General features: G+C 56.8%; 1 protein-coding gene across 1 annotated transcript; it reads right to left on the bottom strand.

Moving 5' to 3' along the window:
* Positions 1-265: 265 nt before the first annotated feature.
* Positions 266-21876, bottom strand: KCNN3 (potassium calcium-activated channel subfamily N member 3). The gene is made up of 8 exons (XM_030231004.2): positions 21042-21876; positions 18097-18192; positions 14549-14967; positions 10217-10358; positions 8517-8627; positions 7012-7139; positions 6771-6840; positions 266-6342 (listed from the first exon to the last, which is right to left on the bottom strand). The coding sequence occupies exons 1-8, from the start codon at positions 21756-21758 to the stop codon at positions 6046-6048; spliced, it is 1980 nt and encodes a 659-aa protein (XP_030086864.2). The 5' UTR covers positions 21759-21876; the 3' UTR covers positions 266-6045.
* Between the last annotated feature and the right edge of the window lie 359 nt (positions 21877-22235).

Below are 22235 nucleotides of genomic sequence, written 5' to 3'. Positions count from 1 at the left end.
GCTTCCCTCTGTACAAGGGAACAGGGATAGAGCCCCTTCCCTGGGGGCTTCCCAGACTGTGCAGACAAACCCTGAGGAGCACCAAGCTGCTTCCTGGGGATGAACAGGACAGCTCAGCACTGCTGCACCCAGCACAACCCTCATGGCACAAAGTTTCACTCTGGCAAGGGGTCCCTGGGTCAGAAATGCCTCCAACATCACTCCAGGGGCAGAAAGGAAAGAGCTCTCACAGCTTGCAGAACAGAGGGTCTGAGGCACTGGTAGCTGTACGTATAGATCATATATTTGTGTGTGTAACTCTGCACACAGAGCTGCATCCTTACACACCCGCACAGGTAAATACTTCTAGATAGTGACCTCTTCAGATTAAAGTCCAAGGCACTTTTTACAGTGAACAGGTTAAAGCCATAGTTTAAAACATGCCTGTTTCTGGGTACAGCTCGGGTTTATGGCAATGCTGTGGGGATGGGCTGTTGTCATATGGGCCAGCCCCCACTCCTGTCCTCCAGCTGAGAGACCGGCCCTGAAGGAGGAAGGTAAAGCCCAGGACTGGATCCTGACCACAGAGACATGCAAGCAGCTCCCACTGGAAGGTGCATGGGCAATGCTGAGACCCCAGTGGGGGGAAGAACACTTTGGGTGGAAGAAGGAGCAGAGCTGGGTGCACAGAGCACCAGAGCCCCCAGCCAAGAGCACCCACTGGGCAGGTGGTTCTGGAGCCCTGCCTGGTGCCTCATGGGGCTCTGAGGTGGCTCATCCCATAGGGAAATAACTAATGCCATAGAGAAACTTTTTCTGTCCCCTGCAAAATCCCCTTGGATGATGGCCTTGGACCCTTTGGATATCTTTTAGGAGAGGGCTTGGAGTTAGGTGAGAAGAGGCTCAGAGCAGTACAGAACCTGGCAGCAGAATCTTCCCAAACTGCTGAGCAATCACCTCCATCGCCCCCCACCAAACATACCTGGTGGCGAAGGCACAGGGCTCAGGGCTACCTGGGAGATGCTGGGCAGGAGAAGCCCAAGGGAGAGTGGTGCAGAGGACCAGGAATCTCCTGGCAGCCCCAGACCTAGCTGACAGCAGCAGAGGCCCAGCTCTGGCCTCTCAGATGAACCAGCCTCTTTCCTCCATCAGAGCTGGTTTCTGCAGGGAGATTTCAGGTCTGGAGTCCAGCAAGGAGCATCCAGATCTCATAGCAGCTCATTGCTGCTGGGATTTGCTGGGTTGGACTGGCCTGGAGGGGTGAGACCAGCACAGCTCTACAGTGACAGCATGGCAGTGACTGCAGCTCTGATCAAGAAGGGCCAGTGCAGGGACTTACAGACTTTCTCTGGAGAAAAGCAGCAGGAATTGGTTCCATAGGTGCTGCTCATTCCCAGACACGTCATGCTCTGTGAAGACTGGCCAGGACAAAGTGTGGCTGCCAAAGAGCAGTTTAAGACTTATGATCCAGTAGGGATAGGTCCAGCAGCTCAGGGGCTGGAGGGAAGGAAGTGATGCTCTCTGAGGCTCAAGGAGTCCATGGGATCATGGAATCACAGAATAGTTTGGGTTGGAAGGGACTTAAAGCTCATCTCATTCCCCGTGCCATGTGCTGAGACACCTTCCACTAGACCAGGTTGCTCCAAGCCCCATCTAACCTGGGCTTGAACGCTTCCAGATATGGGGCAGACACAACTCTGGGCAGCCTGTTCCCAGCTGGAAGGCTGAGACAAAACAGTCCCTGCAACCTTTTCTCATTTCTCTTTCATGCTCAGGTTTTTGTCCTCCTATGCCATCATATCCTGAGGTTGAGCAAAAGCTGCAGCTCCCCAGGGCAGGGTGTGAAATGTGAACTGGACATATCCCAGTCTCTTCTCCCAAGTAACAAGTGAATGGACAAGAGAAAATGCCTGCAAGTTGTGCCAGGGGATATTTAGGTTGAATATTGGGAACATTTCTTGTCTGTAACTGTGGTCAGGCTCTGGTACAGGCTGCCTGGGGCAGTAGTGGAGTCCCCATCCCTGGAGGAATTTAGAAGATTTGTGTATGTGGCACTTGGGCATGTGGGTTAGTGGTGGGCTTGGTGGTGGTGCTGGATTAACAGTTAGGCTTGATGTTCTTAGAGGACTTTTCCAACCTTAACAATTCCATAATTCTATGAAAATGTGCTCTGCAGCACTGATTTCTCAAGAGCCTCTGTCCTGGAGGAAAAAGGGAAGTTTGACTCTTGCAGAGCTTGTGCCCACGGAGCAGAGTCCCTCCTTCTGCTGGAGGAGACAGCCTGGGGGAAATGGCTTTCCAGAACCTGGGAAAAAAGGGGAGCCTGACCTTTCTGTAGGGAGAAGCAATGCCCTGGTGCCATCGGGCTACAGACAGATCCAGACCTGCTAGAGGTCAGCTTCCAAGTACTGGAAATGAGTACAAGGAGGATAAAGAATAACTCGGGTTCTGCACCTCTCCCTGTCCCCCATCCTCACTGGCAGTAGTAGCTGTACTCAGAAACAGACATTTATGGCAGCAGCCTGGTGTTGCTGCCTGCTAACAACCGTATTGGGTACAAAACCATAATTGAAAGTTACCATAACCATCATAATATAGCAATATATTTCATAGTTAAAATAAACTATTATGCTTTTCCCCTATCATTAAAAAAGAAGCGAGCAGTACAGAGGCAAGATGCAAACCCAGGTCAAAGCTCCTTAAGTCTGGACAGAAACATCCATGAGTTTGCAGAGAGATGGTGGAATTTTTCTGGTATTTCTAGGATAGTTCCTTGCAGGCGGAGCAGGAAGGAGAGTTGTGGAGCAAAAAAAGCCCCCAAGACTGTGCCAAAAATGGGACTGGCTGGGTCAGGTGGGTCCTGGAGGGGCATTGGCCCCATTGGACTGTAGGATCAGATGCTTCCCAGCTTGCAGGAGGTCAGCATCTCTGCGCTTTTCCTCTTGTGCTGTTCTTCCACCTTGGTTGCTGATCTCAGCTCTTCTCTCTGTTTATCCTGATGTCCCTTAGGGTACCCAAAGTGATCATCTCAGGTGTGTGGACTGGACTGGACTGGCTGGGGAGCATTTACTGGAGCTGTTCACCAGGGCTGTGCCAGCCAAGGCTGCTGGTGACCAAGAGCTGCCATCAGGGAGCAGCTCTGGCTGGGCACGGCAGGCTGGGCTGCCCTGCCCTGGGGGCTCCTCACCATGCCTGCCCCCACTGTGGCCTCAGGGGGGCTCTGGGCTCATGGCAGCAGGGCTGGAGGGGGGGTGGTCTCAGTGCTGGCCACTGTGGGGTCCGGTGCTGGGAGCAATGGATCAGGGCTACTGGTACCAGTGCTGAAGAACTGGCAGGGGGGTGGGTGAAGGGGTGGGATATGGGCTTTGGGGATTGGGTTGCGCATTCAGGGGTTTGGAATGGGGGGTGCAGGGGTGGGATAGCGGTTGGGTGTGTGGGATGGAGGGTGTAAGGTGCAGGGCATAGGGTGCAGACCCTGGGCTGCCAGGTCCCAGGCAGAAGGGTTGTTGCACTGCAGGATGTGCAGAGATGAGGCCAGGGGAGGAAGGTTGTGGGGTGCACAGGGATCCACTGCCCCAGCCCTGTTGAAATCCCTCTGCAGCAGCAGCTGCTCTGCACCAGAACAAGGGTCTCTAGCTCCAGCTGCAATCCCAACACTCTCACTGTGGTCCCTACCACCTCCAGCCTTGGGGCCTGGAGCTGGCATCACCTGCTCTTGTCCCACTTCGTTGGATTTCCCAGACTTGATTGTGTGCTGGCAGGGAGGTTCCTGGGTTCCTGCTGGCAATATTGATCTTTAAGAATCAATACTTTCTCTGGCTCTCTGATGCCCCAGGACACATCTTCACACCTTGTCCCATGCACAGCACCATTCCATGGGCAGTGTGCTCCTATCTGAAGCCCAGAAAGCATTTTTCTCCACCAGCTGCCTGCAGGCTAGGGAAAATGCTTCATTTCAGGCTCTTTCTCAATTTCTAACATATTTTCCATTCCTATGCTGAGAACCTCCTGAGAGAGATCAGCAGGAGCTTCTGCTGGGCAAGATGGACAGGGGGGCACCCACAGGCATACAGGGAGCAGCAGCTGGGCTGAGAATAGATCATGGGGAGCTTCCAAGGCAGCAGCAAATCCCCAGCCATCTGTGGGGTATCAATTATACTAATTACAAGAGCTTGGAAGAGCAGCTCTTTCCCAGAAGCCAGGCATCTCCCACTGGCCAAGGACCAGCAGCAATGGGCATGTGCCTACCTGAAGGCAACGGGGATGACTGTATTTGTCCCCTGCTACCAACACCTCTGCAGCAAGGATCTCATTTTGCAGTACTCATTTTGCAGCCTTCTTCCTCCTCCTCCTAGGGCCAGCATGGGGGCAGTACTCCTCACTAACTACTGCTTATTTTCTATGTAACTCCAGCTGCAGGGCACAGGGAGGGAAACAACTTCATGCCACTGGCAGCAAGGAAATTCTTCGGCATTGGGGGTGTAGGGGTGGTGGTGCAGGAGGGTGGTGGGTCTCTACCCTACATGTGCACAAATCCAGCATTATTTATGGAAGGAAAAAAGTTACAAAGGAGAGCATTACAGGCTGAGTATACCTGGAGTAACACAGTGACTGATTACAATTACTGACACTGCTGAGTGAGGCATAATTAATATTGCAGAGTAATTACATGGTTACTTCATCTGTTTAAAAATATATAAATATTCTCTGCTGAGTTTTCATGGAAAGCAGCAAACACCAGCCCCAAAGTTGGAGCCTGGCATGGCTCCATGCAAGGATCCAGGAAAGCCAGAAGATGATACTGGGGGAAAACTGAGGAGGAAAAAGGGAGAAATGGTGAAAGCAAAACAGAAAATGGCTGGTTCCAGAAGCAGCCAGGTGATGCCAAGGGTACCTCAGGAAGCTGAACACCAGCAAAAAAGTATAATGGAATCTGAGGTGCTGCACTTTGGCAGGCATGGACAGCAGTGCCTCTGCCAAGATAGTGCCAGAGAGCGCTGCTGCCCTCCACCAAACCCAGCAGAAGTGGCATGAAGGCGATGGACTTTGTTTTAAACAGATGAAGCACCTGCCCCTGCTACCACATCACTTGCCAGTGAGCTCCTGCTTGAGATCCTGGTGGACTCAACATTGCCAACTGGGCTCAAGCATGGATGTTCCCAGCACAAGTGGAGACAGTTGGAGCTGATGGGGTGTTCATCCAGCACTTCTGGGACTGCTGCAAAGAGCCCACTGGCTTTGCAAAATGCTGGGAGGCTCCCAGCAGGCAGTGATGTGAGCACCTGGAGACCCCCTCAGTGCCCGAGCTGGCCTGCCAGCCCCATCACTGGCCACCAACACAGTAGCTGGGGGCAGCCCTGCGTGGCCCTGCACGCTGTAGGCACTGCTTTCCTGGCTCTGGCATGTGTCTCCAGGCAGAATATGACACTAAGGACCAGAAAGAAGTGTCCATTGTTCTTCTCTGGGTAGAAAGCACTCACAGCTCCAGAAAACTCCACAGGAAGGTTACAGTCAGACATTGTCACCCAGCTGTCAGTGAGAGGGCTGTCCTGTGGGTCCCGGCAAGAAGATGGAATGGAGCATAGGCAGCGTCAGCCAGAGCCTGCATAACGAACCTCCCCACGCTGGCATCTGCCTGGCGAGGTTTGGCAATCGAGAGAGGGGCAGGGGGCCAGAGGGGCGCCCCAGGGAGAAAAAACTCTCCCTCCGGTGTCTCCGTTGCTTCAGTGCTTCTGACTTGGTGTTTTGTTTTGTTTTGTTTTCAAATGTGAAGACCTGAGATTGAGCGTGGGTTTTCCGTCTGCCACCGGACGCCATGGCACAGGCTGGCCCAAGGCATCACCTTCTGTCCCCTTCCTTCACCACGTGTAGAGGCACCTGAAGAGGGATGCAATTCCCGATACCAAGGCGTTGGCAAAGCTCCGAGCGTTGCTCGGCACTGCTGGTCCCACTGGCTCCAGCTGAAGGGTCCTGCAGCGGTTCAAGGACCAGAGGAAAGTTCACAGAGACCTCATGATCTGTGTGGAAATGCTTCCCCTGTCCACAGCGGGGCTGAGGGGCTGTGTTTTAGCAGCTGCTTGAGCTTGTGTAAGGGGTGGGAAAGGAGGTGGAGCTGACCCCAATGGGGCTCTCAGAGAGAGGTGTCTGGGGGGTGCCCACAGGCACACCAACCCCCCGGGCCTCCAGGACGGCAGTGAGCAGGCGCTGCTGCTGCTGGCGCAGCATGTCAGCCATCAGCAGGGGCAGGGAGTTGAAGCTGGCACTGAGCTGCTCCAGCTTGGATTCCAGGCCACTGATCTGCTTTTCCAGGTCCTCACTGCGGTCATTTAGCTCTGTGATGAGGTCGTACATCACGTTCTGCATCTGGGGAGGGGACACAGGGGACAGTGGCGGGGTTAGTACCATGGCTGGAGGGGTTAGTGCCACACTGCTGCTAGCAGAGCTCACCCCTTTACCCCTTTCTGCCCTGAGAGCTGCCCCATCTCAGCCCACCCCAGGTTCTCCAAGGGTTCTGCCACTGCAGTTTGGCTAATCCCTGGCCATCAAAGCGAGGAAACTCTGCTGGCCCTGTGCTGCTGAGCAGTGGTATCCCTTGCAAAAAGGGCTGCAGGGAACCTCTGGCTCATGAATGTGTATCTCCTTTTTTGCAAGGGCAGCCATCCCACAGCAGCTATTCCTTGCTGACATTTACTGAGTTGGAGCATTTTGCGGTCAGCCAAGTCTGCTTTAGTTATTCCGAGTGAAGAGAAACACTCAGTCTGGCCAAGCCACAGGGTTCCTGTGGGACTTGCCTTTGAGAGGTCGACAAGGGTGTTGGCTTGGTCACTCAGCTTCCTCTGCTCCATCTTCACGCTCCGTAACCTGGGGAGAAGGAAAGAGCACATGGCTGTACTCCCAACCTTCTTTCAAACTGCATCTGGAGACCTGCCTGCATTTTGGGCAATGGAAGACTGTCCCCACACCCCTGCCAGGGACAGGATCCTGGTTTATCTGGAGCTCAGTCTGCCCCCAGCCCACTGCACAGCCTCTTACTGGTGGATAGCTTGTAGGAACTTCCTCTGGTGCTTTCTGACTTTAGCATGGTCGATCTTCTTCAGCAGCTTGGTGTGCTTGTAGATCAGCCATGTTTCCCGCAGAACATTGGCTGCTGCGTTCTTGATCTGAAAAAGAAGAGTGGCTGCAGGTCACCAGCCACGTGGGATCTCAGAGACTCTGCTCTGGCTCTGCCATGAACCAGTGCTGCACATCACCTGGCCCAGCTGGAGCGAGGCGCTCGGCTCTGTACCTGCACGCTCTCCTGGACTGTTCCAGGGGATGCTGCGCACTTCGAGCAGGAGTAAGAGAGGGCAGAGCTGTTGACCCCTGCTACTCCCACATCCCAGTCCTGGCTCTTTGCCCACACACAAAGTTGTACCATAAGCCTCGAGAAAAAAAATCCACCAGCTGCCTGCAGGCTAGGGAAAATGCTGCATTTCAGGCTCTTTCTCAGAATTTCTAACATATTCTCCATTGCTATGCTGAGAACCTCCTGAGAGAGATCAGCAGGAGCTTCTGCTGGGCAAGATGGACAGGGGGGCACGCATCTGTGAATCCTGGCAGGTCCCGGTCCCAGTTGTGCTGCCGGCACTGGGACGTGACTTCCGCAGGCTGTTCGGCTGAACCGCAGCTCAGCCGCTCACTCCAGGAGCAATTGGCTGCTCTCTGCCTGGCATGGAGCCTGCAGATCCCTATCAATGGCCAGTGCAGAGGGGCTCACCAGCTGTTTTGCTTTCCCAGCCTGGTCACACCAAGGTCCTGACTATTCCTGGGGTGTCAGAGCTTTGTCTGGGGCTCTGCTCTCTGGGGTGAAGTGGGTGCCCTGCTTGTATCCCACCACTTTCCAAGGGCTGCACTGATGCTCATTTTGCCACCATCCCCTCTAAAATGTATTCTGTTGTTATATATAACATTATATATGACATTATATGACACACCACTGTTGGCTGGCTGATGCTTTGCCAACACCAGCAACCTCCTGCTGCTCCTATATGCTAGGGATGTAACACCAGTTCTGGTATGACAGTGACCCCATGAACACCCCGCTGCAGGCTCTGAGTCCCTCCTCAGGGGAGCCTCACAGTATGGTTCTTATCTGTGGTGGACACTGAATCACTGAAATCCAGTTGTCTTCCTGACAACAAGAGGAGTGAGATCATGCTCTGGAAGAGGAGGGAGTATGCTCCCAAAATCACCTCAATCCCTGGCAGAGAGCTGCTGCTCTTTGTCTCAGTGTAACACTTGTGCCTGCGCAATATCCACAGCACTTGGACAACTTCCTCAGCAGTGGGACCTGCAGGGACCTGCAGGACCCACATCCAAAGGTGCCAACACCGTCCTCTCGTGTTGTAGCTTCACTCAGAGATGCTGGCACCTTCTTCCACCGTGGTACCCACAGGATCCAGAAGTGCTGACACCTTGCTCCTGCCATGGTAGCCCAAATCCCCAGCTCCTGGCACACAGCAATGCCCCCACTCCTCCTGTCCCCCGTGGCATCTTACCCGCTTCGTCAGCTGCGTGTCCATCATGAAGTTGTGGACGTGCTTCTCAGCTTTGGTGAGCTCCAGCTTCCTGGCCACCACAGCCACCACCAGTGCTGTACATCCAGCACCCTGTGCAGGGACATCAGTTGGGGAAACAGTTTGTCGCTGTTTTGTAACACCAACACTCCCACCCTCATCCTTGAAATCTGCTCATTAACTAAAGCTACATGTCCTCCCCATTATCCTAACAAGATCTTACAGAGCCTGGGTGTCCTTGAGTCGTTGATGAAGGGCTCTGTAAGTAATGGGGGAGGCCAGGGCTATTAGCAAGGTCAGCAGTGGAGGAGTCAGGAGCCTGTGCCACTGCAGGCCAGAGATCTGCCCCGTGCCAGAGCCCTGTGGTATGGGGAGCCCTCCACTCCCGAGAGAGGTCTGGGCTGGGAGAGCAGTGGGGAAGCACCAGGCAACAGAGGTGAGAGCAGAGAAGGGGCCCCAAATCAGGACCCTTCAAACTGCCACGTATCCCAGCTGCACCAGCTGGAAACTCTCTTATCCCAGCAATTAGGGCCAGATGTGTGTGGCAGCCACCACCTCCAGTGCACATCTGTGCCAAGGTGTCCTTTCCAGAGCCTCCCTGCTGTGCTCCTGAGCTCTGCTCATTCCAGCTGGGTCCCAACCCCCAGTGCTCTGGCAGAGTGCTGTCAGCCTGGCAAGCTCTCCTTAAAGAGTCATTAATTAACCTGGTAGCCTGAATCCTTCAGTGTCCTCAAAAGTCCTGCTGCACACTCTGACTACCACCACCTCTCTTCCTGGATGAGTGCCACTACCCCTGGTGGTGACTGGGGAAGCCCAGCAAAGTCTCCAACCCAGAGGGCATGGGGGTCCCCATTCCCAGGGGTGGGGGGGGCTGTACTGGGGGTGGGGGGACACTGATAGATGGTGTCCCACTTCAGAGTCACCACTGGCTGGGGAAGAGTTTTGGGAGCCTGCAGCACCAGAATGCCCTCGGCTGGGCCAGCAGCTCCTTCTCTGCTGGCAATTGCTGCATCACCCCCATCCACAGGGATTTTCTCCTTGCTTGGCTCCCACCAGCAGCACCAGCCTTGCTGTGTCTGGCCTCACCCAAGACACATCAAAGACTTCCAGGTAATACAGGATGAATTCCTCCTGGTGGAGCCTCCCCAGCTGATGGTACTCATGGGGTCTCCCCCAGCTGGGAGGAGGGATGGCTCCATCCCCAGCTCCTGGAGCTGAGGTGGGCAGAGGGGAACACAGGGCCCCCAGCTGCTCCTTCAGCAGCCCTGGCTGGAAAGTCCCACAAGCCAGAGATCTCGTGGTGGTCTTCTAGGGGCAGGTACTCTGGAGGCACTGGAGAATGGTGACCTTTTGGCTAAGAAGGAAAGGAACCCATGGCAGATGAGCAATAGAAGCCAGATGGTGTGGACCGGGATAGCCAAGGGATGCTCAGGTGCCCTTCTGCTCCCTGACTCCACCAAGGCCCTCCACCCTTACTAAATGTGTAGTAAATCCACCCCAAGTTCCTCAGCTGAGACAACTCTATCAACTTCCAGGCTATGACACGTCAGAGCTGAAGTCATTAGACTTGAACATTGACAAAACAGCTGAGAAACAGGCTCTGGTAAATTCCAGTGGCCCCTCCTCTGCAATGGAGACAGGCAGAGCCCACAGAATGGAGACCAGCTTGGCATGACCCTTACCATGATGCCAGTGAGCAGGCAGACTCCCTTCCCACAGTAGGTGTGTGGGACCATGTCCCCATAGCCAATGGAGAGGAAGGTGATGGAGATGAGCCACATAGCACCCAGGAAGTTGCTGGTTACATCCTGCTGGTCATGGTACCTGCCAAGGAGACAGGGACATCAGTGTCACAGCAGGGGACAGGGATGGATGGGGCAGAAATGGGGGTAACTGGGTACAGTGGCTCCCCCAGCACGGGCTGTGCTGGGGTACAGGATTAACAACACAGTAGGATGTGCCATGGTAGCAGTGGTTGCACAATTTCTGGTTCTGGAAAACCCACATGGACAACATGAGAGCAAAAACTCGGTGGAAAGAGCTTCTGCTTTCAGTCAGACCTGTCACCACATCCCAGTCCTGTTGTGTGTCCCCGGTGTCATGTGGTGCTGCAGTGAGAATTGGCTGATGGGATAAAGAGCTGTGGCTCTGCAAAGGCCCTGACCACAGCAGCTCACCCTTGGCATCCCCCCTGCATCCCACTGGTGCTGCAGCCTGGGCTGTGGCACTCCAGAAGGCAGAGCTGCCAGCTGAACTGCTGGGGATGGGTCCTGCTGAGCCTCTGGCACAGGCTTGCCTTTCAGGAACAGAGGAACAGCTCACACACTCGAGACACAGCACATGTGGCTGCAGCTTTGGGAAGGCTGCAGATTTTCCAGGTCCCTGCTGGGGATGTGAGGTCAATGACCACTCTGGCTGTCCCAGACACTGGCTGTGGCTCTTGCAGCAAACACGCAGCCAGGGGCCCCAGCTGCCTCCAGCTCCCCAGGGCTGGGCAGGCACAGCCAAGCCAGGCAGGTACCATTCCCAGGGATGTAGTCCTGACTCCTGGCAGCTGAGCAGGGCCTGGCCCTGGCTGCAGTGGGACTCAGCCCTAAGCTGGCAGGGGCAGGCAGTGCCTTTACCCCACTATGAACAGGATGGTTGTTCTCCTGCCTCCCTGGCAGGCTTCTCCCAGCCTCTTCACAGGATCTGGAGAGGGAAAACAGATGGAGCTTTTGGCAATCCCAACTCCAAGATCATCACTCGCAGAGCAGTTGGGTTTTCTCCTCTTTTGAAATGTTTTTCCCTCAGCTGGAGACTCGAATGAGGTCCTGGTGTAGGAGAAAGCACCTTGAGCCAGGGTGAGGCTCACTCTGAGCAGGGTTGGCCAGGGCAGCTAGAGCCCATAACCACAGTAGCGCTCCCCAAAATTCCAGTGCCAGCAGTGGGGCACACACAATTGTCCCATCCAGTGTCTTGTCCTGAGGAGAGCTGAGCCCATCTCATCCCACAGGGTAGAATGTCCTGAGGGGACAACCCCAAGAGTGTCATGCTGGACCGGGGGTTACAGGCCGGCTGGACAGAGGGACCTTTTCTCCTCTGGGTAGCACTTTGAGCAAGAATTGATAAACCAGAGGGGTCGGCCCGTGCCACGGCTGGTGTGGGCAGAAAGAGGGGCCACCTGCTCACACCGAGGCTTGCTGCAATCACTCAGACACCAGCACGGCTTTCTGCCATCCCCTTATCTGCCACGGCCACCCTCACCGCTGGGGCAGCCGTGAACATCCCCCTAGAGCCCTGCCCTGCGTGCGGCAGCACCGCCTCGGCCGCACCAAGCCCAGGGCTCCGGGCAGCCCCGGCCGCTGCTCGGGCACACGTGCGGGCACACGTGCGCGCCGTCGGGCCGGGCCGGGCGGGCAGCGCTGGCGGCGGCGCAGCCCCGCGGGCGGCGGAGCAACGGCCGGGGAGCGGGCGAGGTTGCTAAGCAGCGACTCCGCTGCCTGCGAGAGGTGCGGCCCCGCGGCGCACGGGAGGTTGCTGCTGCTGCCCCCACAGCCACTGAGAGCACAGCTCGGTGCCGAGAGAACGTTGCTGCCTTGTGATTTCAGGGTTTAGCCCAGAACCTCCGATCCCTCCCTGATAATTCCCTCACAGGTGTGTCAGTCACCTCTCCTTACCCCTCCCTTGCCCCCTGCCGAGCACTGTCTGTCAATTCTGGAATTCCAGAAGGCCCTCGAGTGATTGGCAGATTCAAAGGATGCTCTCTACCCCTGGGGGGGCATTGGGCCATCCAGGTGTCCTTTGTCCCTTGAGACCTCCCCTCCTGTGCCTGGTTGGTGGCTCCCTAGCCCTTCCCTCCCCCTCTCCCCGGGGTTAAAAGGAACAGCAACCACGCAGTCAGGGAATTCTATTGGAGCTGTTGCTGGATTCAGAGGCCTGTGGGCCAGAACAAAGCTCTGGATCCAAACCCTCCATCAGAACGGACTCCTTTCCTTCACCATTGCCCTAAAGCTTCTCCACAGAGGGAAACCTGAGGAGCGGCCCCTCCACGGGGGAAGCTCCATCCCAGCACCCCCAGAGCTCCTGCATGCCTGGACTTGTCTCCGCGGGCCCAGCTGCAACATCCAGCTGGCCAAAAGTGTCTCTGGGGTGAAACACCACAATTGCCGCTTTTTGGTTCAGCACCAAGGGCCAGACAAGCTCAGGCATATCCTGTCTGGCTAGATTGGTAATTATTCCAATAAGATGTGGCAGCCTAGCCCCAGAAGCCGCCTTGGAGAGGCACCACCACCTCTGAACTGCCTGGGCCAGTGGGTGCTGCTTGGGAATGGTCCTGCAAAGAGCAGCAAACTGTTTTCCAGTGCCAGTGGACAGTGTGGATAGGGGGACACCTTGTAGGAGCTGTGTGTGACTCCCAGGGCTGGTGCATCCACCAGGGATGTGGCATCCCTCACACACGGAGCGTGTCCCAGGGGTTCTGCATTCCCCCAGTCCTGCATCCCCCAGGACTGACGCATCTCCAGCCCACCTGGCTTCTCTTCTGCCTCTCTGTACATTGAGGGAGGTGATGGCAGCTGCAGTGCCAATGATCTGCAGTGCCTCATCTGCATAATTTCTGGGGATTTTTGTTCCTAATAGTTCTTCAGTGCATCTTCCAGCCTGAGCCTTGCCAGGCGTTGGATTACCCTCCTGCGTGTGTCCTGGGTGCCTGTCCGCCTGCTGCTCCCTGCTCAGGAGGCATAAACCACAATTTCTCAAACACAATTAGGCAGTGCCTGAGCATCCAGCTCATAAGGAGAGCATCATTAAGGGAGGCAGGAAGGCAAATACAGCCAGTAAAAGCTCATAAAATCTCAGTGTGCCATCCCACGCCACTGCCACAGCACTTACAGCTGCCCTAATGCCCTTTTGCAGCGTGATCAGAGCAACGGGTCCCACCCTGAGAAGAAGGGAGGGTGGCCTTCCTCTCACTTTGAAAGCAATCTAAAACCAATCTGGGTGTCCCAGGTAACCCTGGGGTGCCAGTTGCTGTGATCCCTCACATCTTAGTTCCAAGGATGACACAAAGCTGCCACAACAGGGCAGCTTGTGGAGAACCTGCCCTCCCTTCTCCAGGTGCTGCTGGCAGCCTGTACTGTGGCTGTGGAGAAAACCTTCTGGCACGGCACTGGGATGCCACCACCACAGCCCCCTGGTTCCCTCAGTAGACAAAGAGTGGTGGCAGGTCCCCAAGAGATGGAGGTGCAGTGATACCCACCAGGCTGGTCGCCACAGCAACCCTGGTGCTGAGCACGCTGATGCTGGCATGATGCCATCAAGCTGTGGGTATGTCACCACAGTGTTGTCATGGCAGTCAGTTGCAGCGATGCTAGAGCCTGAGCCAGGCCCTGTCACTTCCCATCAGCACCTCTGGGCCCTCCCCATACACAGCCCCCAGCTCCCACCACTCTCCTTGTCCCCGACCTGTGCTCCTGGGGCTTCTGGCACCACCCATTGTCCTCTTGCACAAGGACCCTGCCTGGCTTAGGCACTGGCTGTGAGGACAGGGCTGACCCTGCTCTGCTTCCTGCATGTGCAATTTATCATCTGTAACAGCAGGGCTCTGCAGGGAACCACTGAGGCCCCAACACCCCTCCTCCAGGGTGTTAGGACATCACATCTCCACTGAGAATTCCAAACTGCCATGAATCCCAAACCACAAACTGCTAAGCTTCCAGAGCCACTGCACATCATCATGCATTCCTGAACTGCTGCACATCCTGAACCGCTGCACATCCTGAACCGTGGAGCTTTCCAAACCTCCACACAAACTGCTGCTCATCATGCTTGTGTCTTGAACTACTGAGCATCCCAAACCACCCTGCATCCCAAACCTCCATGCATCCTGAACCTCTGTGCAACCTTAACAGCTGAGCATCCCAAACCACCAGGCATCCCAAGCACTGAGCATCCTGAGCTGCCACAAACCCCTCACCCCAGCTCGTTCCAAACACCGTGAATCCCAGAGCACCACACACCCCAACCCCCCTCACCTCTCGCACACACGGACTGTCCACGCAGCGATGATCCAGAGGGAAATGCTGAAGACCAGCAGCACTGTCCCAGGGCAGATGGTCATGAGTGTCTTCATGACGAAGCGGGTGTTGAAGTTGATCTTGTTGAGTGCCCCGATGCTGCGCGAGGAGGCATCGGTGAAGAGCTTGCTGTGCAGCAGCATCACCCGAGCAATCAGGTAGAGGCGCAGGAACATGGGGATAGACAGGATGATGTCCACGTCAGCCTCTGCCCGAGATGGCGTGTAGGAGAAAGCCAGGCGAGCTGTCCAGAAAAATTTGTACTCCCCAGGGATGGGGTGTATGGCACAAACCAGCATCTCCAGGCTGATGTAGAGGATGCGCTCGTACGTCATCGCTATCCGCCAGTCGTCAGCTCCATTGTCGATCACAAAGAGCTGCCAGGATGCAAAACCACGTGGTCACCAGTGGCCCCACAACCTGCCCACTGGCATCCCCAACCCTCCCTCCACAGGCACTGGGGGTTAGAGCTAAGAGGAGCTGGGTGTGGCTCAGCCAGAAGTGCTGGGGATGGACGGAGAAGAAAAACATGGGAATGAGTCACCACCAACCTCTCTGCTGCCCTGCTAGTGTGTCAGGGATGGTCACGCTGCAGGGGACACCAAAACTTTAAGGTTCCTGGCCTTGAGCACACACCCAGGCACAGCATGAGGACAGCTCACTCAAAATCTGGCCGTCAGAAGCCCACCTCCCAGAACGTCCCCCTCATCCAAGGCCACAGAAATGGGCAAGCCATGGTGCCACAGAGCACCAGCAAGAGTCACCCCAGTCCCTCTGCTCCTGGTGTTGCGCTGATTTCGCTGACAGTTGTCACACCCTGAGTGCCAGGGCAATATCTGGGCAGGCAGTGAACACCACAGTCAGAGCATCCAGCTGCTGGCAGAGATGGGATTCAGTTGTCATGGCAACTGACGGTTCATCCTGGGTACAGCAGCTTCTCTCCCATCATCAGTGATGGAGTTGGGGTCTCTGCAGGAGCTGGGGATATGGCAGCTCAGTTGGCCTCTCTGGGATGCCACCAGAGCCCTGGGAGTCACCCACCCAGGGGACTCGGCAGGGGCAGTCCTGAGGCTGCCATTGGCTTCTCCCTGGTGTGACAGGGACACCCAGCAGGGGGGACGTGCTCAGGGCCTCTCTGCAAGCAGCACTTGCCAAAGAAACCACCAGGAAGGGATCCAAGGGGGATATGGCAGCTGGTGCCACTGTCCGTGTCCTCAATCCTGCAAGCATGGAGCGATGCTGGCTCACTCACAGAGCCAGGGCTGGGCAGAGCCTGGGCAGAGGGTGAGAGGCGGGTGGGGAGCATGGCCCCAGCTGGCCTTGAGCCCAGGAACAGCCCTCCTGCCCTGCCAGAGGCCCCAGTACACCTGTGCCAGCACAGCATGGCATTTGGGGCTCTCCCTGGGGATGGCAGGAGCCACTGGGACTGACTCACGGAGTGGCTGTCCCAGCCACCTCCCTTTCTGTAGGGAAAACTCTGCTCCTTTTAGCTGCTTTGTTTGAGAAATTGTTTACAAAAATGCTCCAAGCTGTCAAGGGAGATCCTCAGGCATTTAGCAAGCTGACAGCCTATTCCTTCCTGGAAAAGGGTGTTAAAATAAACAAATTAGCAAGCGGAAAAGGCAGGAGCCTTTTGACTGTATGATGGGGAGTTGCCATAGGCCAGGGAAGGGAAGGAGCAAGATTTGGGCAGGATTCCCCTGAGCCAGCCCCTCTCTGTTCTGTACCTGTAAAGCATCAAAGTGGGTTTCCATGGAAACCTAGTGTGGTTCAGTGGTACCCAAGGGGGCATTCCCCAACACATCCAGCATCACTGGCTCCAGCAGATGAAGGAAGAAGAGCCACCACATCTCCAGAAAAACAAAGGTCAATAAAAGCTACCAAGACACCTCATGAGGACTTAAGTTTCACCAATAGCCTGAACAGCTCCAGGCACTCCAAGCACAGGGACGAGGGGTCTCTGCCCCTCCACAGCACCTTGGCAGGAGCTGGCAGCATTGCCAGCACTGCTCTCCTTCACTTGTTGTGATACCACGTGGTGCTGGCAGAGGATGGCATGTTCTGCCCCAGGCACCAGAGACATCAGTGGGGTGCTGAGTGATGCCTCAGCCCCAGAGAAAATGAGGCACAGGAAGACCTTCAAAGGACTAATTAACACAATTAGTAGCACGATAGAATCACAGACTGGTTTGGGTTGAACAGGACCTTAAAGCTCATCTCATTCCACACAATTTTATGGGCAGGGACACCTTCCACTATTCCAGGTTTCTCCAAACTCCATTCAGCCTGGCCTTGAACGCTTGCAGTGATGAGGCAGCCACAGCTTCTCTGGGCAAGAGAGGAAGAGGGAATCCTGAGGGAAGAGGCCGAAGTCATTGTTTCCCAGAGGCTGGGAGGTCTGACAAGTGCCATGGCCAGGTGACCACAGTTCCCCACCTTGGCCAAGAGGTACAACAAGTTGAGGATTTACAGCTCTGGCAGCCCCATTCAATTTTTCTTGGATTATCACCAATTTCTTTATAACACTTCATAACACTCTGGGCAATGAGCAGCCAGCACAACTTTTTCTGGAGCAGATCAAGTCAAACTCATCTCATTCCCTGTCTCCCAGTGTAACTGGCCTGGCAGAGCAGCTGGGATCATGGTGAGGTTCAGTCCCCACGTGCAGAGGGACAGCAGTGGCACTTTGGCTCTGGTCAAGGCAGGAGAGGTGGGATGACCTGTGTGCTGCCTGGGTGGATGCTGTGTTTGCACAACACACTGCCAGGAACAACAAGCAGAGGAAGCAGCGAGCACTGAGGGCACAGCTCACCCGGCTGACCCCAACCACCGTCATCCTGGGGTAAATATTATTGCAGCAAGAAGCAGAGCTCTCAAATATTTGCATTGAGTAACTCACCCCCAGACTTGGTCCCCATGGGGGCAGGCTGAGCTGGAATGGGAACTGAGGCAGGCAGGGAGTGGCATGCTGCTGCCAGCCCCTACATGGCAAAGCCCCTCTGTCCCCCAGCCCCAGGAGGGACAAGGTGGGATTATGGTGCACTCAGGGCCAGGGGCTTTGACATCCCTTCCCAGGATGCTCCTTCTCCTGCCTGGTGATTCATTCCTCCCAGGCCCTAAGCAGGCTGGCATTGTGCCGAAGCGCAGGGAAGCACAGCCTTCCTGGAACAAACTGGGAGTCCTTTAACTTCCCAGGGAGGAAGAGAGTGTGCAGCCCTGATTAGGAAAGGATTTCGTGGCTTTCCTTGGCACTTTGACTGACTTGAGCCCTTCCTGGCTGTAGTCTCCCCAAGCCACCAGCATATCTGCCCAGCACCTGGGGCTCAGACAGACCACAAGCTGCCCCCTGAGAACCCTTGCTGCCCCTCAAGACCCTGACAAAGAGGAAGGATGCTCCAGGATGGATCAGGATGTGAGCTCAGGTGCTATGTCCCACTCAGGTGGTTAGCAAACCCCACAGCCCACCCCACCAGCCATCACTAGGCACTGGTGATGCCAGGACCTACCTGCACCTCCCGGGTGTGGTAGGCGATGATGAGGCCCAGCAGGATGACGGTGGAGAGGCTTATAAGGCATTTCAGGGCCAGGGAGAACATGGAGTCCTGCAGGGTGAAAACAGGGAAGGCATTAAGGGGCACACAGCTGTGGGAGTCTGCTGGCACTGGACTCCACACCCCAAAGGAAATACTGCCCCCCCCACACACACACCTGCTATCCCATCCTCAACAGCACTTCTGCTGCTTCAGCTTCCCCCTAAGCAGCTTGACACAGTACTAAGGGCACCATCAGAGCCATCAGTACCACTGGCACCTCCAGCATCACTGGCACCACCAGCAAAAACAATTAAAAACTCTTTTTTAATTCTCTTCTGCTGAGTGCAGTTCCCAACCTCCCCTATGAGATATGCAACGCCAGTGCCCCGGCCCCATCCAGCCTGAGCCAAGTGTTATGGTATCCACAGAGAAGATCTAACCAGACCCTCCAGCTAATTAGTCTTATGTAAATTAAACCACCCCTGATTCCCTGATGGCTGAACTGGCGGGTCCCTGCTGTGAAAAGCAGGATTCACTGTTCCCTTTGGACGCTGGTTAAGCAATGTGTGTGCCAGCCACAGTCCAGCCCCACTGATGCTTGGCATTGGCAGCCCCTCACCAAGATGTTATCCCCAAACCAACCCCCCTTTAGCTCCCATCCCACACCTCTGTGCCATCCTCAGCATGCTGAGGCCTGGCACACCCAGCCTGCCAAGGCCCAGCTCGTTCATGGCACCCAACCCGTGGCTCCCCAAGGTGCTGGGCTGGCTCTGGCCTGGCTTGGCTCCCTCTTCCCCGTGCTCCTCATCCCCACAGGCTGTTTGCACGCAGAGAAGGGACTATTTGCTGTGGAGGCGGCATTGCATTGTTAACGACTTGGCTCTGGCTGTGCAATTGTGTGGATATAATGGCTGGTGCTAAGAAAAGTGCTGTGACTAAACACTACTATTAACAGGCAAGCTCCGGGGCAGCACTGTGCCAAGGTGGCTCTGGTCAGACCCTTCTCAGGGGCACAAACCCTGCATGGGGCACCCACTGCCCCACCTGGCAAGTGTCACAGGGTGTACCAATGCCTCCTGCCTGAGGAGACCTGTCAGGAAGAGCCATTCCTGTATCCCAAACAACATGGGATCTGGGCCAAAGTGGGGAAGGACCTCGGCACCCTGGCACACGTCCTGATCCACCAGGTGATGGCAGGATGCTTCACTCTGGTGGTGCTGCACAGGTGGTGGGAAGCAGCAGGATTGAGAGGCCCTGTCCTGCCCACAGTCAATGGACAGGCAGGGAGCAGGCAAGGCAAACCCCGGCCAGTGTGTCCTTGCTGCCCAGCTCAGCCCCGGCAGCCTGTGGCTGGGAGCACGTGGTGGCATGGCTGGGGCTGTGGGGCAGAGCTGGAGCTGCGCTGACTGCTCCCCATCTGCACCATGGCAGCCAGCCCTGCTCACAGACACCCCCACACCCGTGGTCACGGCCCTGCCGGTGAGTTCTGGTTTCCCACCGGGGGCTTCTGGAGGGGATTTACACACAGCTGCTGCAAATCTGGCCAAGGGCCTGCAGAGGCCGGAGCCAGGGACTGTCCTGCACCCTGTGGCTGTCAGCACAATTGTTTGTGTGACAGCAGGGCTGGGGCAGCGTGTCACAGCTGCTGCATGGCAGCAGCGCTGACTCACGGGGTCTTCCCCAGCTGACACAGCAGCTCAGCGTGGTGGGGCCAACGAGCATGGCAGCATTCTGCTGGCAGCTCGGTGAGGATGGACAGTCCCCCTGGCGCCAGGCATGCAGGCACATGGAGCCTGCGAGGGTGGCTGCAGCTCAACAGGTAGCAGATGCAGGTGGGGGATGGTGTTTGGCTCTGCTCCTGCCAAAGGGGAGTGGGAACCACCAGAAAAAGGCTCTGGCATTGAAGCGTCTTTCTTTCTTGGTGAGGATGCTGAGGATGCCAGCTTGGCACCAAGGCATGCCCCTGCCTCAGAGCAGGGAAACTGCTGCCCGCAGCCCCCCATGCCCACTGAGCCTGGCAGCCGTGCAAAGATGGGGCTCGGGACTCCCCCCAGGCACCTCGCTGGGGAGGCAGCAGGGACCCCCAAATCACAGGACCCCCAGGGACATGGCTCCCCTCCTCCTCCTTCCGTGCTCCCGCTGCCCTCCCCCCTGCCCATGGGATCATGGCAGGAAGGGGGGAGCAGCCCCTTCCCACCGCTCCTTCCCCTCCTCGGGCGGCACCGGGACCCCCGCTGGCTGCACCCCAGCCCCCTCGGCAGCGCCGGCCCGCTGACGCCCATGGGTGCTGGTGGGGGTGCCGATGCCTTCCCCTCTCTGGATAAGTATAAATAACATGACAGATGTCTATACAAAGAGTTATTCATATCGCTGCCAACCAGCGCAGCCCGGGAGCAGGAGCTGGAAGGGACGTGGGGGGGAGAATTATAAATAAAAGACACTGTCCTGCAAAAAAAAAAAAAAAAAAAAAAAAAAAAAAAAAAAAAAAGAAAAAAAAAAGGCAGGAAAGGAAGGGGTGTGGAGGAGGAGGCGGAGGAGGGAGGGGGTGCTTCCCTGCACGGCCAGGGGCACAGTGCTTCTGAGGAGTGCACTGCCATGCCAGCAACAGGCACCACAAAGCTCAGTGGGTCGGTACGTGCTGCTGCAAGTGCCTGGGGCAGGACTGGACAGAGCAGCCACCAGCACAAAGCCCCTGCACCTCCAGGGTGCTCACCCTGTCCAACACCTGTGGCTGCGGCATCCACTAAAGCTCTGGGAACATCCTGCCAGCCACCAGCCAGCCTGTCTGACCCTGCTCCACTCCAGATGAGCTCCATATTTATCCCGTGGCATAGATGGGGCGAATGGCTCCACGCTCGCCCCACCAGGCACCATCCGGTGCCACCAGCCCCGCACACACCCCCCAGCCCCGCTGGTACCTTGGAGTAGAGCCCCCAGGAGAGCTCAGTCTCAATGACCATGACGACAATGCCAAACATGCCGAAGATGAGCGCGTAGTCACTGAGGCGCTTCCTCTTCTCGAACAGTGCCCGGCGGTGCCCAAGGCGGTAGCCAATGTTCTGTGCCTTGCGCTTGGGCCCCTTGGCAAAGGTGGTGGGGGCCGGGCGGGCGGCCGGGCGGGTGGGACGGTGGGTGGTGGGCGCGTGGTTGTCCTCGCGTGAGACAACAATTTCGGGGGGTTCACCGGCACCAAAGAGCTGCAGGGGTTGTGCCTCCGGCTCGGCCTCGATGAGGTTCCGTCGGGATGCGCTGAGTCGGCTGAGGGGCTTCATCACCCCCCCGCTGTACTTGCAGGAGCTCATGGCAATCTCGGTGAAGGGGTTGCTGTCCCGCCGGTGAACCAGAGGGCTGGGCTGCCGGTGTTTGCTGCTCGCCACCCCAGAGCCCGCTGGGTGGTCGCCGAGGTTGAGCTGGCTGCCGTGGCGGGAGGAAGGGTGGAGGGCGGCGGGGGCGGCGGGAGGAGGAGGAGGGGCCCGTAACGACCCGGGCGAGGAGTGCAACAGGCTGTGCTGGAGCGGCGGCAGCGCGGAGGGCGGCGGCGGTGACCGTTCATCCCCCGGTAACGGGCAGGGACACCGACCATCCTCCTCCAAGTCCCCCACGCCCGAATCGTGGAGATGCCCCGATGTCTCCATGACGGCGGTACCGGCGCCGCTTTACAGGGCACCGGTTCCGCTTTACTTGCCACCGGCCCCGTTCGCTGGATCATGAATGGGCTCCGTGCTCTCGCCGCTATCGCCGCCGCCACCGCCCCCGCCGCTGCCGCTGGCCCGGCCCCGCAGCGCCATTGGCCACGCCGGGGCTCCCCGCAGGCTGACATCATCCCCGCCCGCTCCCCGCTTTGGATCTCCCCCCCCCCATCACACCCCCGGCTCCTGCATCTCTGCGGGGTCGTTCGGGACTTGTAGTGCACCGGGCTGCACTGGGCGCCGGTGCCCGCGCGCCCCGATGGACGAGTCCCGAACGACTCCTCGTCTGTTTAACCCATTGGGTTCCCCCCCCCGGGCATCCCCCCTCCTTTGATATGATCCCCTTTAATCCGGTTAGAAGCCGGGGATTACGAGCAGCAGCCGGAGCAGGTGTTCCCGTCCTGGGGTGGGTCACCCCACGGA

The sequence above is a fragment of the Serinus canaria genome, chromosome 25, assembly GCF_022539315.1.
Source record: "Serinus canaria isolate serCan28SL12 chromosome 25, serCan2020, whole genome shotgun sequence".
Lineage (NCBI taxonomy): Eukaryota > Metazoa > Chordata > Aves > Passeriformes > Fringillidae > Serinus > Serinus canaria.
The sequence above is the reverse complement of the archived record's forward strand: the minus strand, read 5'-3'. Positions and strand labels throughout refer to the sequence as shown.